The sequence below is a fragment of the Geotrypetes seraphini genome, chromosome 19 (assembly GCF_902459505.1).
Source record: "Geotrypetes seraphini chromosome 19, aGeoSer1.1, whole genome shotgun sequence".
NCBI classification, from domain to species: domain Eukaryota; kingdom Metazoa; phylum Chordata; class Amphibia; order Gymnophiona; family Dermophiidae; genus Geotrypetes; species Geotrypetes seraphini.
The window spans coordinates 21,251,152-21,267,242 of record NC_047102.1 but is presented as its reverse complement, the minus strand read 5'-3'; the positions used below and the strand labels follow the sequence as shown (position 1 = coordinate 21,267,242).

General features: G+C 43.3%; 1 protein-coding gene across 1 annotated transcript in view; it reads left to right on the top strand.

The window, feature by feature from the left end:
• Positions 1 to 16,091, top strand: part of SHPK (sedoheptulokinase) — an 80,806-nt gene that overhangs the window by 50,032 nt on the left and 14,683 nt on the right. The window contains 1 exon segment of the mRNA XM_033928575.1: positions 9,888 to 10,088. Coding sequence (XP_033784466.1) covers positions 9,888 to 10,088 — 201 coding nt within the window.

Genomic DNA, 16,091 nt, shown 5'->3' with positions numbered 1-16,091 from the left:
TTCAACTTCTGGGGTTCGAGATCAATCTACCCAAATCTCATCTCATCCCCACTCAGAGGCTTCAATTCATAGGAGCTGTCTTGGACACAGTCCTCATGAGAGCGTTCCTGCCGTCCAACCGTCTTCAAACGCTTCAATCTCTATGTCAGCAGGTGCTTCCACAGCGTTCCATCTCAGCAAAGCAAATGATGATTCTCTTGGGTCACATGGCCTCCACAGTTCATGTCACACCCCTCGCACGTCTTCACCTGCGCACCCCTCAATGGACCCTAGCTACCCAGTGGTCCCAAGCGACGGATCCTTGCTCACGTCACATATCTGTGACGTCATCTCTTCGTCAGTCTCTACAATGGTGGTTGGTATCCTCAAATCTATCCAGAGGTCTTCTGTTCCATCAACCTCCTCATCAACTAGTCATCACCACCGATGCCTCCCCTTATGCATGGGGGGCTCATTTGAACGAGTTCCAAACTCAAGGCCTTTGGACAGCCCAGGAAAAGAAGCGTCACATCAATTTCCTGGAACTCAGAGCGATGTTTTATGCCCTCAAGGCCTTCCAGCATCTTCTCTTTCCTCAAGTTGTCCTGTTGTGCACAGACAATCAAGTTGTGATGTACTACATCAACAAGCAGGGTGGGACAGGCTCTCGCCTCTTGTGCCAGGAAGCCCAGAAGATTTGGGCTTGGGCCACAGATCACCAACTATTCCTGAAAGCTATCTACATTCAGGGAGAACAGAATTCCTTAGCGGACAAGCTCAGCAGAATTCTCCAGCCTCACGAATGGACACTCGATCCTGTAACTCTACAATCCATCTTCGCTCAATGGGGCACTCCTCAGATAGACCTCTTTGCAGCTCCTCACAATCACCAGCTGCCCCTATTCTGCTCCAGACTCTACTCTCCTCACCGTCTGGCAGCGGATGCCTTTCTCCTCGATTGGTCCAATCTGTTCCTGTACGCTTTCCTTCCTCTGCCTCTCATGTTGAGAACCTTGTTCAAGCTCAAGAGGGATCAAGCAACCATGATTCTGATTGCTCCCAGGTGGCCCAGGCAACATTGGTTCTCCCTTCTACTTCAACTCAGTTCCAGGGAACCTTTTCTTCTGCCTCTGTATCCTTCTCTGCTTACTCAACATCAGGAAACCCTTCTGCATCCCAACCTACAGTCTCTGCACCTGACAGCTTGGTATCTCTCGGGCTGACTTCTCATGATACACTCTTGTCTCAGCCTGTTCGTTCAATTCTGGATGCCTCCAGGAAACCGGCCACTCTTCAATGTTACCATCAGAAGTGGACACCATTTTCTTCATGGTGTCTTCTCCATCATTATGATCCCACTTCCCTGGCAGTGGAGACCTTGTTGGATTATCTCCTTTCTTTGTCAGACTCTGGCCTCAAGTCCACTTCAATCAGAGTCCATCTTAGTGCTATAGCGGCTTTTCATGAGCCAGTCCATGGAAAACTCCTCTCAGCTCATCCCTTGGTGTCCAGGTTCATGCGGGGTCTTTTTAATCTGAAACCACCTCTTAAAGCCCCTCCTGTTATCTGGGATCTCAATGTAGTTCTTTCCGCTTTAATGAAGTCTCCATTTGAACCCTTGGATACAGCTTCTTTCAAGTTCCTCACTTGGAAGGTACTTTTCCTTATTGCTCTTACCTCTGCCAGGAGGGTCAGTGAGCTACATGCACTAGTTGCGGATCCACCTTTTACGGTCTTTCATCATGACAAGGTGGTTCTACGTACATATCCAAAGTTTCTACCAAAGGTTGTCTCTGAATTCCATCTCAACCAATCCATTGTTCTGCCTGTCTTCTTTCCGAGACCTCACTCTCATTCTGGAGAACAGGCTCTACATACTTTGGACTGTAAGAGGGCTCTGGCTTACTATTTAGACCGTACTAAGCCCCACAGATCAGCTCCCCAACTCTTTCTGTCTTTTTATCCGAATAAATTGGGTCATCCTGTCTCTAAACGTACGTTGTCTAATTGGTTGGCAGCGTGCATTTCATTCTGTTATGCTCAGACCGGACTGACACTGGATGGTTCTGTCACAGCCCATAGAGTCCGAGCCATGGCAGCATCTGTAGCTTTCCTCCGTTCCACTCCTATTGAGGAAATCTGCAAGGCTGCTACTTGGTCCTCAGTTCATACTTTTACATCTCATTATTGTCTGGACACTTTCTCCAGACGGGATGGACACTTCGGCCAATCTGTTTTGCAAAATTTGTTTTCCTAATGGCCAACCTTCCCACCATCCTTCTTTTTGTTAGCTTGGAGGTCACCCATCAGTCAAGAATATGCTGCCTGCTTGTCCTGGGATAAAGCACAGTTACTTACCGTAACGGGTGTTATCCAGGGACAGCAGGCAGATATTCTTGCGTCCCTCCCTCCTCCCCGGGTTGGCTTCTTAGCTGGCTTATCATAACTGGGGACCGCGCGCCTCTGTCGGGCGGGAAGGCACTCGCGCGTGCGCGGTGCGGCCTACCAGAACTTTCTAAGTTCTTAGAGTGCAATCACTCTAAAATTGTCCGTACCGGGGCTCCGTCGGTGCCGTCACCCATCAGTCAAGAATATCTGCCTGCTGTCCCTGGATAACACCCGTTACGGTAAGTAACTGTGCTTTTTGAATTATCCTTAATTTCCTTGGAAGAGAAGAGAAATAAATAAAAGCATTAAACAGATCCAAATCCCAGTATTACAATTATTATGAAAAACAGCATAAAATCGCCATTCTAATAACATAATAATAAAATATAACATTTAGGACATTGGACGTTTAAATTTCACCTATAACCTGATTCTCTAAAGAGAGATTTGCATATAATGGAAGTGACAGGCATGCAAATCTGCTCCATGCATATTCATTAGGGCTACCCTGAAAACACGATTGGCCTGGTGGTCCTCCAGGACAGGGTTGGGGACCACTGCTCTAAAGGACGCCTATAACTCTGCTGAGCGCGATTCTACAAAGCACGCCTAACTTAGGCACCTAAATGACACCTAACAGACGCGTTTTGCAGAATCAGGGCCATAAGGTGCATTTAACTGCATGTGCCTAGTTATACAATTGTCTGACAACAGTTCCCTAATGTGCTATTAAATTTAAAGGGATGTGCAGCCTGAAATTTTTTGTTACGCCATTTCCTATGTTATTTATGGGAATGTTGGGGGGGGGAAGAATTTCAGGACTGTTTTTTTTTTTTTTTACAGAAGCAATGTCATCAAGAGTCTGTGTATGTATTCCTGAAATATTGCGGATGAACACACTATTGGAAAAGAATGCAAACTATTAACACATGAAAAAAACACTTTTCTGCTCCCATATGCATGGCAGCAGATTGTATGTATTTAATATTGCCTGTGCATTTAAAATGAGACTATGCCCTTGATGGTTTATAGGACTCTTTCTATTGGTTGCTTGATTTATCCTAGGACAAGAAGGCAGCATATTCTCACATGTGGGTGACATCATCCACAGCACTCCGGTGTGGACAGCTGTACAAAGTGCACTGGCACTTTAAGAACTTTTGAAAGTTTGTGACTGACCATGCCGCGCATGCATAAGAACATAAGAACATAAGAACATAAGAACTGCCTTCTCCGGATCAGACCTTCGGTCCATCAAGTCCGGCGATCCGCACACGCGGAGGCCCTGCCAGGTGTACACCTGGCGTAATTTATAGTCCATCAAATCCTTATATGCCTCTCTTAAGGAGATATGCATCTAGTTTGCTCTTGAAGCCTAGGATGGTCGATTCTGTCATAATCTCCTCTGGGAGAGCATTCCAGGTGTCAACCACTCTCTGAGTAAAGCAGAACTTCCTGACATTAGTCCTGAACCTGTCCCCCCTCAGCTTCATTACATGTCCTCTAGTCCGTGTCAAATTGGACAATGTAAATAATCTTCTCTGCTCTATTTTGTCGATTCCTTTCAGTATTTTGAAGGTCTCGATCATATCCCCACGCAGTCTCCTTTTCTCAAGGGAGAACAATCCTAGTGTTATAAGTCTGTCCTCGTATTCCAGTTTCTCCATACCCTTCACCAGTTTTGTTGCTCGTCTCTGCACCCTCTCCAGCAGCTTTATATCCTTCTTTAGGTAGGGGGACCAATGTTGGACACAGTATTCCAAGTGTGGTCTGACCATTGCCCTATAAAGCGGCATTATAACTTTCTCTGATCTACTCGAGATTCCTTTCTTTATCATGCCCAACATTCTATTTGCCTTCTTTGCCGCTGCCGCGCATTGTGCCGACGGCTTCAGGGTCCTATCTATCAGTACACCCAGGTCCTTTTCTTGTTCACTCTTCCCCAGAGTTGCACCTGACATTGTATACTCGTATTCCTTATTTTTATTGCCTAAATGCATTACCTTGCATTTCTCCACATTGAACTTCATCTGCCATTTCTCCGCCCATGTTTCTAACCGACACAAGTCGCTCTGGAGTTTCTCTCGATCCTCCTGCGATCTGATTGCCCGGCATAGTTTTGTATCGTCTGCAAACTTGATGATCTCACTGGATGTTCCTTCCTCCAGGTCATTGATATAAATATTAAAAAGGATCGGCCCAAGTACCGAGCCCTGGGGTACACCACTAGTCACTTTCTCCCAGTCGGAGAACTTCCCATTTATGCCCACTCTCTGCTTTCGGTTTTCCAGCCATTTGCCTATCCATCTTTGTATATCCCCCTCTATGCCATGACTTTGTAGTTTCCTGAGAAGTCTTTCGTGTGGAACTTTGTCGAACGCTTTCTGGAAGTCCAAGTATATTATGTCCACCGGCTTCCCACTATCAATTTGCTCGTTCACAGTCTCGAAAAATTGGAGTAAATTAGTCAAACATGATTTCCCTTTCCTGAATCCATGTTGACTGGGTTTCATCAAGTCGTATGCGTCCAAGTGCCGGACTATGCTATCCTTGATCAGTGCTTCAACCATCTTGCCAGGGACAGACGTAAGACTAACAGGTCTATAGTTGCCCGGTTCCCCTCTCGATCCTTTTTTGAAAATTGGGGTGACGTTCGCTATCCTCCAATCGTCCGGTATCTGTCCAGTTCTGATTGTCAGGTTTGCAAGTTTTTGCAATAACTCTCCGATTTCAAACTTCAAACCTGATGTAGGCGTGTGGCTCCTCAGTTCATAGTCATGTTTTCAACGTTCTTCTTTAAGCCTTTGCCTTCCCACTCAAGCGTTTGATTATTTCTTCAATTTCTTTCTGGTTTTCGCCTTTGGGCTTTTTCTACGGTAGGGCCTTCTCGCCTTAGCCTTCAACTTTTGATTTGGCTGAGGCGGTTTTTCCTTCCATGTCCTGCCCATTAACTGGCTTTAAAAATTGTGGCAGGTGCCAGCGCACAATTTCCACCACCGACCCACATAACTGGTTTATACAGTGCCTTGGCCCTGAGCATCACATCGAGATCTTTGCGCATTGTTCAATTCTTAAGAAACGCTCCATTAAAAGCTGCATTCTACAACAACAGAAGCTCTTTGGTACCATGGAGGGAGCAGAGGTATTGCATGCATCGACATCCAAGCCCTCGAAGACACCGCCATCGTCTGATGTACCTACATTGACACCGGTATCGCAGGCTGTAGCTCCATCTGGTAAGCCAGCTAAAAAGCCACCAGCTTCCAGACAGGGTCACAGACGAGCCTAATCATGCCGGCCAAACAACGACCCTTAATGCAACTCGCTTCAATCTCGAGGGGTGCATCGAAATCCGAGTCATCCTCTCTAGAATGAGTTGCAGCACCATTGGTAATGGCACTGAAGCCAAAGTATCGGTGCTCACTTTTAAAGAGAAGCTTGATGCTCTCGTGCGGAGTATGTGGATATGTTTAAAGTCTTTACCCTAATGTCGACTCCTCTGGTACCAGCCCAGCCTGAGCGTCAAGCCACACGATATGCCGGTACCACCACTGATCCATCGATGCATCGTCATGGCTCATGACCCTGGCTATGCATTGAAGCATCGTGCCTCCAGACACTGCTCCAGTTCATTGAAGCATCATTCATCTTCTTCTCGATGCTCTCAGTCTAGCAAGCGTTCTTGCAAATTGAAACATCTCTCATGGAGTAAAGATTGTAAATATAGGGATGGGGAGGTATGTTATGCGTTCAATGTGTTTATTCTTGATGAATGGGTTGGATGGGGGAGGGAATACTCATATGTTTTTAGACAATAATTGATAAGAATGTCAAGTGATTTGTATGAATTTTATGAATGAACATTGTACACTTGGTGTAAGATTTGAAAATGAATAAAGATTTACAAAATAAAAGAAACATCTCTCTCCTAAGCGTGCAGAAAAATGTAAACATACTGCATTGCCTTCCTCATTGGATTGGTACCGTGCCAAGCGGCAGCATCAATCTCGATCTCTACTTGTGGACTTGGATCTTTGCTTTGATTCCAATATCGATGCTTCTCATTCAGCCACAGAAGCCTATGACTCTCCTGAGATGCATTCTCCTCACAATGCTAAAAAATGTAAAGTGATGCACCTGTGTAAAAGAAATCTGTGCAGGACTTACACGTTAAATGGTGAGACCTTAACTAGGACCACGGAAGAACAGGATTTAGGAGTCATCATTAGTGATAACATGAAAACTGCCAATCAAGTGGAAAAGGCTTCCTCCAAGGCAAGGCAAATGATGGGTTGCATCCGTAGAGGTTTTATCAGCAGGATGCCAGAAGTCATAATGCCACTGTACAGATCCGTGGTGAGATCTCATTTGGAATATTGTGTTCAATTCTGGAGACCACATTACCGGAAAGATGTCCTGAGAATTGAGTCAGTTCAGCGGATGGCCACCAGGATGGTCTCGGGGCTCAAGGATCTCCCGTATGAAGTAAGGCTGAATAAATTGCAGCTGTACTCACTTGAGCAACGAAGAGAGAGAGGGGACATGATTGAGACATTTAAATATATCACGGGCCGTATTGAGGTGGAAGAGGATATCTTCCGTCGTATAGGACCTTCGTCCACCAGAGGGCATCCGCTGAAAATCAGGGGAGGAAAATTTCATGGTGACTTTAGAAAGTATTTCTTCACCGAGAGGGTAGTCGATTATTGGAACGAACTCCCACTGCAGGTGATTGAGGCCAACAGCGTGGCAGATTTTAAAAATAAATGGGATATTCACGTGGGATCTCTAATGATGTAAAGGCAGGGGGTGGTGAACAAAATCAAGGCGAAGGATCACTAGAGGGCAGACTTGATGGGTTTTGGCCCTTTTCTGCCATCATTTTTCTATGTTTCTATGACTCCTCCTAGAGAGCCATCTCCTTTGAAGCCTATTTCTTTTACTCGTTTTATTAGACAATTGGGTAAAGACCTATCTATTAAGCTGGAAGCAGACTCCAAATATTATGCTGAATTTATGGAGACTATGAACTAACACACTCAATATTAATGGGAAATATAAATATATATTCTCTATTATGATAAACACCTTCTTCAAAAAAGAGAAAATCTAATATTCTAGAAATATACTAAAAATATAAATATTTAATTAATAGTGCTCAGTGAAAGCCATTCTGAACTTAAGGCATGAAGAGCACAGGACTCTACCAGTTCTGGCTTAGATCCATCATAGCACTCCTTCCTTCCTACCACTATAACTTTTAAAGACTCAAAAAGCTGAAACTAGAGCTTTAAATATATATAAGTAGAGGAGTACTTATCTCTGCTGGTTTGCTTTGCTGTCATGAAGCCCCGGCTTCTGCTTCAAGTCCAATCAAGTGCTCAGTGCTCTCCAATCACTCTCAAAAATTTCCACACGAAAAAACAAAAGAAAAAAATATAAGAAAAAAAAATCACAATCCATAAGACAAAAAAATCCGTATGATATCCTGTTTATTCTTCAACTTCCTCGACACAGTATGTGTAGTACAGTACTTCTTTAACACAATCTGTATTTCACCTTCAGCTTTTTCAAAAGGAAGATTAGCTCAGCACTCTGGAAGAAGCAGCATTGTGTCAATAAACACTCAAAATTCACACACTTCTTATAAATATTGTAAAAGTTCTCAAGACTTACTTCTTATGAACTATAAACAGCCTCACACTAGATATGAGTCCCTCTCAAGACTTCATAGTGGTATCCCTGCTAGGAAACACTCTCAATTCAGCATAGAAACACCCAAACTGTTCTCTTTTAATCACATGATATTTGATGTACTTCAGACTGATTGGGCAGCCTGAACTTAGCAACCCAAAGCCACTCCACTGCTTTATTCAAGCCTTTGGGGGCTACTGTGTCCCAGGAAAAAATAAATCTCTGTTCACAGTTAATCAACTGCCAGGAGATATTACCACCATGAGTATTGTGAAATTGTTTTAAGACCACAAACTTCAAATCAGTTTCTCGATGATGCTTTGCAAGCCAGTGTTCAACCAAAGGAGCTTCTCCTTTCTTATTACGTAAACAACTAAGGTGCTCAGCAATCCTTAACTTAATGACTCGACGATGGGCACTTCGTCTAAGCAGTGTTACAAAATTTATTTTCCTTAAAGGCCAACTTTCCCACCATCCCCTTCTGATTAGCTTGGAGGTCACCCACATGTGAGAATAGGCTGCCTGCTTGTCCTGGGATAAAGCACAGTTACTTACTGTAACAGGTGTTATCCAGGGACAGCAGGCAGCTATTCTCGCAACCTGGTTGGCTTCTTAGCTGGCTTACTCAACTGAAGAGCAGCTCGTCTAAGTCAGGCGGGAAGGCACTCAACGCATGCACGGTGTGGTCAGTCGCAAACTTTCTAAAGTTCTTAAAAGTGCCGGTGCACTTGAACAGCTGTCCATACCAGGGCTCTGTGGATGACGTCACCGACATGTGAGACTATCTGCCTGCTGTGGCTAGATAACACCTGTTATGGTAAGTAACTGTCCTTTCTAAGCTTACAGGGCTAGTAGCCCCTCTCCCCTCTTCCTCCCCCCCCCCCATTTTCTTAGGGCTGTATGCAGAATCAGCTCTCTAATCTAGCAGTGCATGTCTTCAAAATCACTGTAATTCTATCAAGTCTTTATACTCCACTTATTGCAACTAATTTATTGTACAGCATTGCCTTCTAGTATGTGCCGAGCTATTACTATTTATCATTTCTATAGTGCTGGGGAGTTTCTCTCAGAGAGAATGGTAAGAGAGACATAGGTATCTTATGGTGAATGGGACGTAGGAGTTAAAAGCAGCCTTGAAAAAGTGAGCTTTTAGCTTGGATTTGAATACTGCTAGAGATGGAGCCTGGTGTAATGACTCAGGAAGCAGTAAGATAGAAGGAACGGAGTATGGTGTATGGAGAGACTTACCTGATGAATGGAGTTCATAGGATGGAGCATAGGGGGATTTAAGGGAGGAGAGATATTGAGGGGCTGCCAAGTAAATGCACTTGTAGATCATCAGCCCTCTAACACTGGCAGAGGCTACAATTTTTTCCAACAGGGGTGTAGCCCCAATGTGGGTGGGCACAGACTGTTTTCCTTTGTTTCCATTTGAAAATGATAAAATGTCTTGTCAAATGAATGAGTCAAAAATAATTAGGGAGCTGCTAACACCTTTTACAGCTAAGTGGAGTGGTTTTTCCTCTTATTGCCATTAAGAACAAATTTAGTATTTTAAGAGCACTTGCCTTTATTTATTATTATTTTTGCACCAAAGTCATACACAGTGATGGGACGGTGGGTTCGGCTATAGGAGCCACGGCTCTTGGTCGGATTACACAATCTGAGTGTTTGTGAAAACAGTATAATCCTAGCTTTTGACATTCTTATTTAAGTTTCATTATTTGATTTATTTATTGAGAAGTCTTGTTTCCAGCAACATTTTTGTCAAATGAATGCACATCCCTAGTACAAGTCTTGCTGATTCAGTTCTTCTTTCATTTTAGTCCTCAACATCGGCACATCTGCCCAGCTGACGTTCTCCATGCCCTCGGAATTTGAGCCACCAGAGACCCCAGATTGTCATTCTGCACTTGCCTATTTTCCTTATTTTGATGGCAAGTACTTGGCAGTGGCTGCATCACTGAATGGGGGTAATGTCCTGGCAATATTTGTTAAAATGGTTTCAGAGTGGATTGCAGAACTGGGTAAAGAAATTTTTGTATCTTTCAAAGCAACAGTAATTTTTAGTTAACACATGCTAGGTTAAGCAAAAGAACTTCTTCAACATGGAGACAGAGACTGTGTCTGAATTCAAAAGGGCCTGGGATAGGCATGTGAGATCTCTCGGAGAGAGGAAGAGATAGAAACATAGAAGATGACGGCAGAAAAGGGCTTCAGCCCATCAAGTCTGCCCACTCTGCTTACCCACCCCCTGTCTATGCCCTAATGACCCAATTTCCTTATCTTGACCCTCGTAGGGATCCCACATGGGTATCCCATTTATTCTTAAAGTCTGGCACGCTGTCTGCCTCGATCACCTGCACTGGAAGCTTGTTCCAATGATCAACCACTCTCTCTGTGAAGAAATACTTTCTGGTGTCGCCATGAAATTTTCCGCCCCTGAGTTTGAGCGGGTGCCCTCTTGTGGCCGAGGGTCCCTTGAGAAAGAAAATATCATCTTCCACTTGTTAGTGCGGATGGGCAGACTAGATGGGCAATTTGGCCTTTATCTGTCATCATGTTTCTAAGTTTCTATGATTTAGCCAAGGAAAGTTTGGTGAGGCAAAGCTGAAATTGTGAATAAAAATGTGGGTAAATGTTTGATATGCTTTATCTTCATTTTCAGAAAGCATTTGACAGAGTACCTTATGAGGGACTCCTGAGGAAATTAAAAAATCAGGGAGGTAGTACCCTATTGTGGATTGAGAACTGGTTAAGAGATAGAAAGTAAAGATGGAAGTACATTATGCAGAACCAGAGACTCTGTGTTTATTTTTAGACACTGACCCTGGTCTAATATTTATAACTGAGACTTGGATTGATCAGAGGGATATTTTTTTTTTTTAAACTAAAAATGAGCTTTGTCCACAAGGTTTCCATAGCATTTTTACCTTCAGGAGGGATAAACGGAGTGGGGGATTAGGGCTGATTTTCAGGTCTTTTTTTTTGTAATTCTTTATTTAGAACACATTCAAATACAACAAGAAAATACACATACACATCAAGAGCACCCCCAGTACCTCAGCAGTACCAGCAACTAAGGAACAGTGTAAACAGTTTCTAGAAACACCCCAGTAAACTCCCCCCGCAGACCCCTAAACCCCCCCTCCCCCCCGAAGAGACGGCTAAGACACCCAAGATCCAACAGGGCTTCCAGCCCTGAATCGTTGAGGGATCCTGTGAGGAGAGGGTGCATTTCGGTCCTGTATCGACTGTTACAGGGTGACAAGGATCAAAAGACTTCCTATATGAAGGCCTGGGAGAAGGATTTGGGAGTAGTTTACTCTGGGAGGAGTGGGAGCAGATTGCCCTGCGAATCCACCATGTAGTGGTGGCGCTGCAGTTGGTGGAGATTGCACTTAAGCTCTTAGTGCACTGGTATATTACATCTGCATCATATAGCAAAATGTATACTTCATGTACAGATAAATGTTGGAGAGGTTGTGGTCATACAGGTACTTTCTTTCATATGTGGTGGGGGTGTCCTCGGCTTGAAGATTATTGGGATCAGGTCTTTGTCTATGTGGGTCAACTTCTCCAATGTAGGTTGGTGTTTCGAGCAGAAACTGCATTATTGGGGGTGTCATGGGGGGGGGGGGTGGAGGACACGCAGGATAAGTTGGCGCGTCTGGCTTTTACGAACGCCAGGTTGGTACTGGCTTTTCATTGGAAGAGCCCTACGGTGTCTACTTTGCAGATGATGAAGGAGAAACTAGGTTGGGTCTGCGAGAGATACAGACTCTCTGCTTTACTGACTGGCAACAATTTGAGGATATTTGAGGTAGATATGTCAAAGTGGAGGGCAGGGATACGCTTGGTCCAGTAACGGACACTGGTATTGGGGGAATCAGGATATGAAGGTGAATTTGCTCTTGTCTCTGTCTATGTGTTTCAGGTCATTTTTTTAATATCTCTCTTGTAGACAAAGCTTGCCACCCTGAACTTGAATATATGATAGTGTCATTTAAAGATTAGTTATCTCAGGATCCTTTAGGATATTGTGGTTATACCGTCCCCGTGTCTTGGAAGGATTCTATAGAATTGATCTCCAACATTATAACAGGAGCTCTGTTGAAGTACCCAAGGTACTTCAACAGGAGAGTGACAAAAATGGTTAAGGGACTGGAGGAGTTGCTGTACAATGAGAGGTTAAAGAAACTGGGCCTCTTCTCCCTTGAAAAGAGGAGACTGAGAGGGGCATGGTCGAAACATTAAAGATATTGAAGGGAATAGACTTAGTAGAGAAGTGAAGAGAACCAGAGGTGAAGAGAACCAGAGAGCACTCGCCAAAGTTAAAAGGGAATAGATTCCGTACAAACGTAAGGAAGTTCTTCTTCACCCAGAAAGTGGTAGAAATCTGGAACATTATAGGGGAAAGCACCCTTCAGGGATTCAAGAAACGGTTGGATAAGTTTGCTGGAACAGAACATACGCAGGGCACTAGTCTTTGACCTAGGGGCCGCCACGTGAGCAGACTGCTGGGCACGATGGAACACTGGTCTGACCCAGCAGCGGCAAATCTTATGTTCTTATATTTTCCAGTAGATCAACTCTCCGCAAGTCTTTTGTTTTGTGGAGGAATCGGGGTCAACTTTCTTTGTTTGGCCAGTAGACAGGTGAGACATTCTAGACAAGTTGTGCCACATGATGCAGAAGGAATCCACTCTGGATTTTTTCTCTGACTCTCTCCTACTTCATTGGAAGCTATAGCACCACCTGCAGTTAGTACCCAAGCACCAAGAGCTCCCACATTCAACGTGAAGTAGAGACATCAAAGGGAAATTGCCAAATACAAATGTTCTGCTCAACAAGTAAACTCAAATTGAAACATCGAAAACAAGCATCAAAGGAGCTCAGGAAAAACCCCTGCATGCAGCAGAAACTATACAGAATTCTTCCCAGCCCAAAGGGCAGAATAGCAACCAAGAATCAACTTGGAGATACAGAAACAGAATGAGACAGTAGGTAGGAGTGGGAGTCTAGAATGTCTCACCTATCTACTGGAAAAGATATTAAAGTAATGATGGTCTCATTTTCCAGTGCAATAGGTGAGACATTCAAGATAAATGGGACGTACAAAAGTAGTCTCAAAAAGCTAGGGCGGGCAGACTGCACCAACCATCAAGACCAAGGACCCAAAGACAGAGTCTGTCTCGGTGCCACATCCATTCTGTAGAATTTAGTAAATGTGTGCAGAGTGGATCAAGTAGCTGCCCAGAAATCTTCTCGGGGGACATTGCCTTAGCCTCAGCCCACGGGGAGACTAAGCTTTCTGGAAAAATGTAGGCTGATGAAATAACCTTACGTATCCATCTGGAAAGGGCATGGAGGTTATGGTCCACCTAGATAAAGTAAATAAACAAACAAAAAGTCACTCCATATGTATTGAATCAGAAAAAAAAATCTTTTTTTTTTTAATTCTTTATTCATTTTAAAACTTTCATCAAGTATACAAATAATCATAATAAACACAATTAATCTGAGCACTTGAACAATTTATCATTATAATCTATATGTAGAAATGTAACCCTCTCCCCATCCTCCCTCAAATCCCTCTATTCATAAGATCATATACTTGAAACCCTCCCCTAACTCAATACCAAATGGTGCATAATCAATAGAAAAATGGCATTTAATTATGACAAAAAGATGTTAATGGCTCCCATATTTTAATAAAATTTTTATAATTTCCATTCTGTACCGCTATTGATCTTTCCATTCTATATATGTGACATACTGAATTCCACCAAAAATTAAAATTAAGCCTACTATGATCCTTCCAGTTATTAGTAATATGTTGGATGGCAACTCCATTCAAAATCAATAAAAGTTTGTTATTACACGCTGATATCTGTCTCTTTTTTCTCATAGACATTCCAAATATCACAGTATCATAAGATAACGCTACATGGTTTTCCAATAAACAATTTATTTGATCCCAGATTGAATTCCAAAAGGCTAAGATATGTGGACAGTAAAACAAAAGATGATCCAAAGTCCCTACATCCAGATAACAATGCCAGAGAATCGCTGGTTCCTGACGTGCACGTTTCGTTACTGCGTCAGGGAACCGAAAAGCCACTGCTGAAAAAGTGGGCAATGAAGTCTCATATATTGTTAGAACTCTGGTGCTAACTGCAAAAATTTGTACCTCCTCATTAGCCAGTGGCGGAGTTCTAACAATACACGAGACTTCATTGCCCACTTTTTTGGAAGGGTTCAGCAGTGGCTTCGTAGTATCGAAACGTGCACGTCGGAACCAGCGATTCTCTAAAGCTAAGTTTTATTCTTTTTAGAGTTTCATACTCCAAATGATAAAGCTATAACCTGTTTGGTTTTGCGTAATCAACTAGAGAGATATATACCATTCTTCTGACACTGTATTGAACTATGCAATGATTGGGTGGTGAAGCGGTTTTATAGCCTTCATGTCTCTGAGCACAGTTCCTAAAAACAGTAAAGAAGAACATTTTTAGATTTTTTTCTGATTCAATATATATGGAGTGACTTTTTGTTTGTTTATGTTCTCTTTTGTCACTGAACAGCTTAGTACTGTGTGAGTTATATTGCCTCTCTTTTTGGTTTTTTGACTGAGTCCACCCAGATAAAGAGCAGATTGGCTTCCTGAGCTAGAAAAGCACTTTTGGGTCGCACTGTCTGAGAAGACGACCGTTTGGCTCTCCAGTTTGCTGAGAGGGCATCCAACACCCCTGAATAAGAACATAAGAATTTGCCGCTGCTGGGTCAGACAGTAGTCCATCATGCCCAGCAGTCTGCTCCCGCGGTGGCCCACAAGTCAAAGGCCAATGTCCTGAGACCAGCCCTACCTGCTTAAGTTCTGGTTCTACAGGATGGATGCCAGTTGCAATGGGCTCCCCAGCTGCGGAGACTGGCATCTGTTGTAACCACAACCCAAGATGCAATCTACAGCTCCATGCCTCTGGAAAGGGACTGTGGCCTGAGCCACCAATTCATGCTGGCCTGGGCCTCCAGAGTCCAAGGAAGAGAAGTCTGCTATGGTTCCATTTGTGGAGACCAGCAGGAGAGGAAAGCATGCTGTACGGGACACATGTGCCCTCGCCTAAGGGACATCTATGGAACAGAGCACAGCTTCTGTCTGCATGCCTATGAAAGAGAAACTCTGCCAGTTGCTGTATCTAACAAGACCCATAGATAGTCCAGGGATTGTGTAAGGGTCAAATGGCTTTTCCTGTATGGCAAGATCTAGTAGTATTCCAACATAATGAAACTAAAGGATCAACTATTCCATAGAGAAGCTTAAAGATAACACATGCACACAAACTGTATCCTAAAATGAACTGAGAGCTAGTGGAGCTTTCTCAACAAAGGAGAGACATGGTCATACTTTCTTTTCCCGAAAATAAGTTTAACTGCCGTGTTTTTTAATTAACTGTAGTCAATTTAGACTATCCTGCTTAATGCCCGTATAAACAGAATTACAATAATCCAGCTGGGCAAGCACAATGGACTGTACCAACACTGAATAATGTTCTTGATGAAATAATAATCTAACTTTTCTCAACATAACACAAACTGAAAAAGCACTTTTTAACCAGTGTTTAGCTGATCCTGAAATATAAGTGATGAGTCCAGGATAATACCCAGGATTCTGGAAGAGAAATCTATGTGTAATGAAATACCTGTTTCAATGTGACAGCGGCAGGGAGGTTTTCCAATCTAGGCCCAATCCAAAGCAATTTAGTTTTTGCAGCGTTCAATTTCATTTGAATGGATAATGCCCACATCTGAAGTTTGGAAATGCAACAATCTATACCTGAGACTAAATTGCTGAGGTCAGGGTTGGCTTCCAATAGAATAAAAATGTCATCTGCGTAAGTGAATATAGTCTCTGCAGATGTGAGACAAAAGTGTTTCAATGATGTCATATAGATGTTGAACAAGATTGGCGACAAAGGGGAACCTTGCGGCACACTACAGCTAGGTTTCCATGAGGATCATACCTTGCC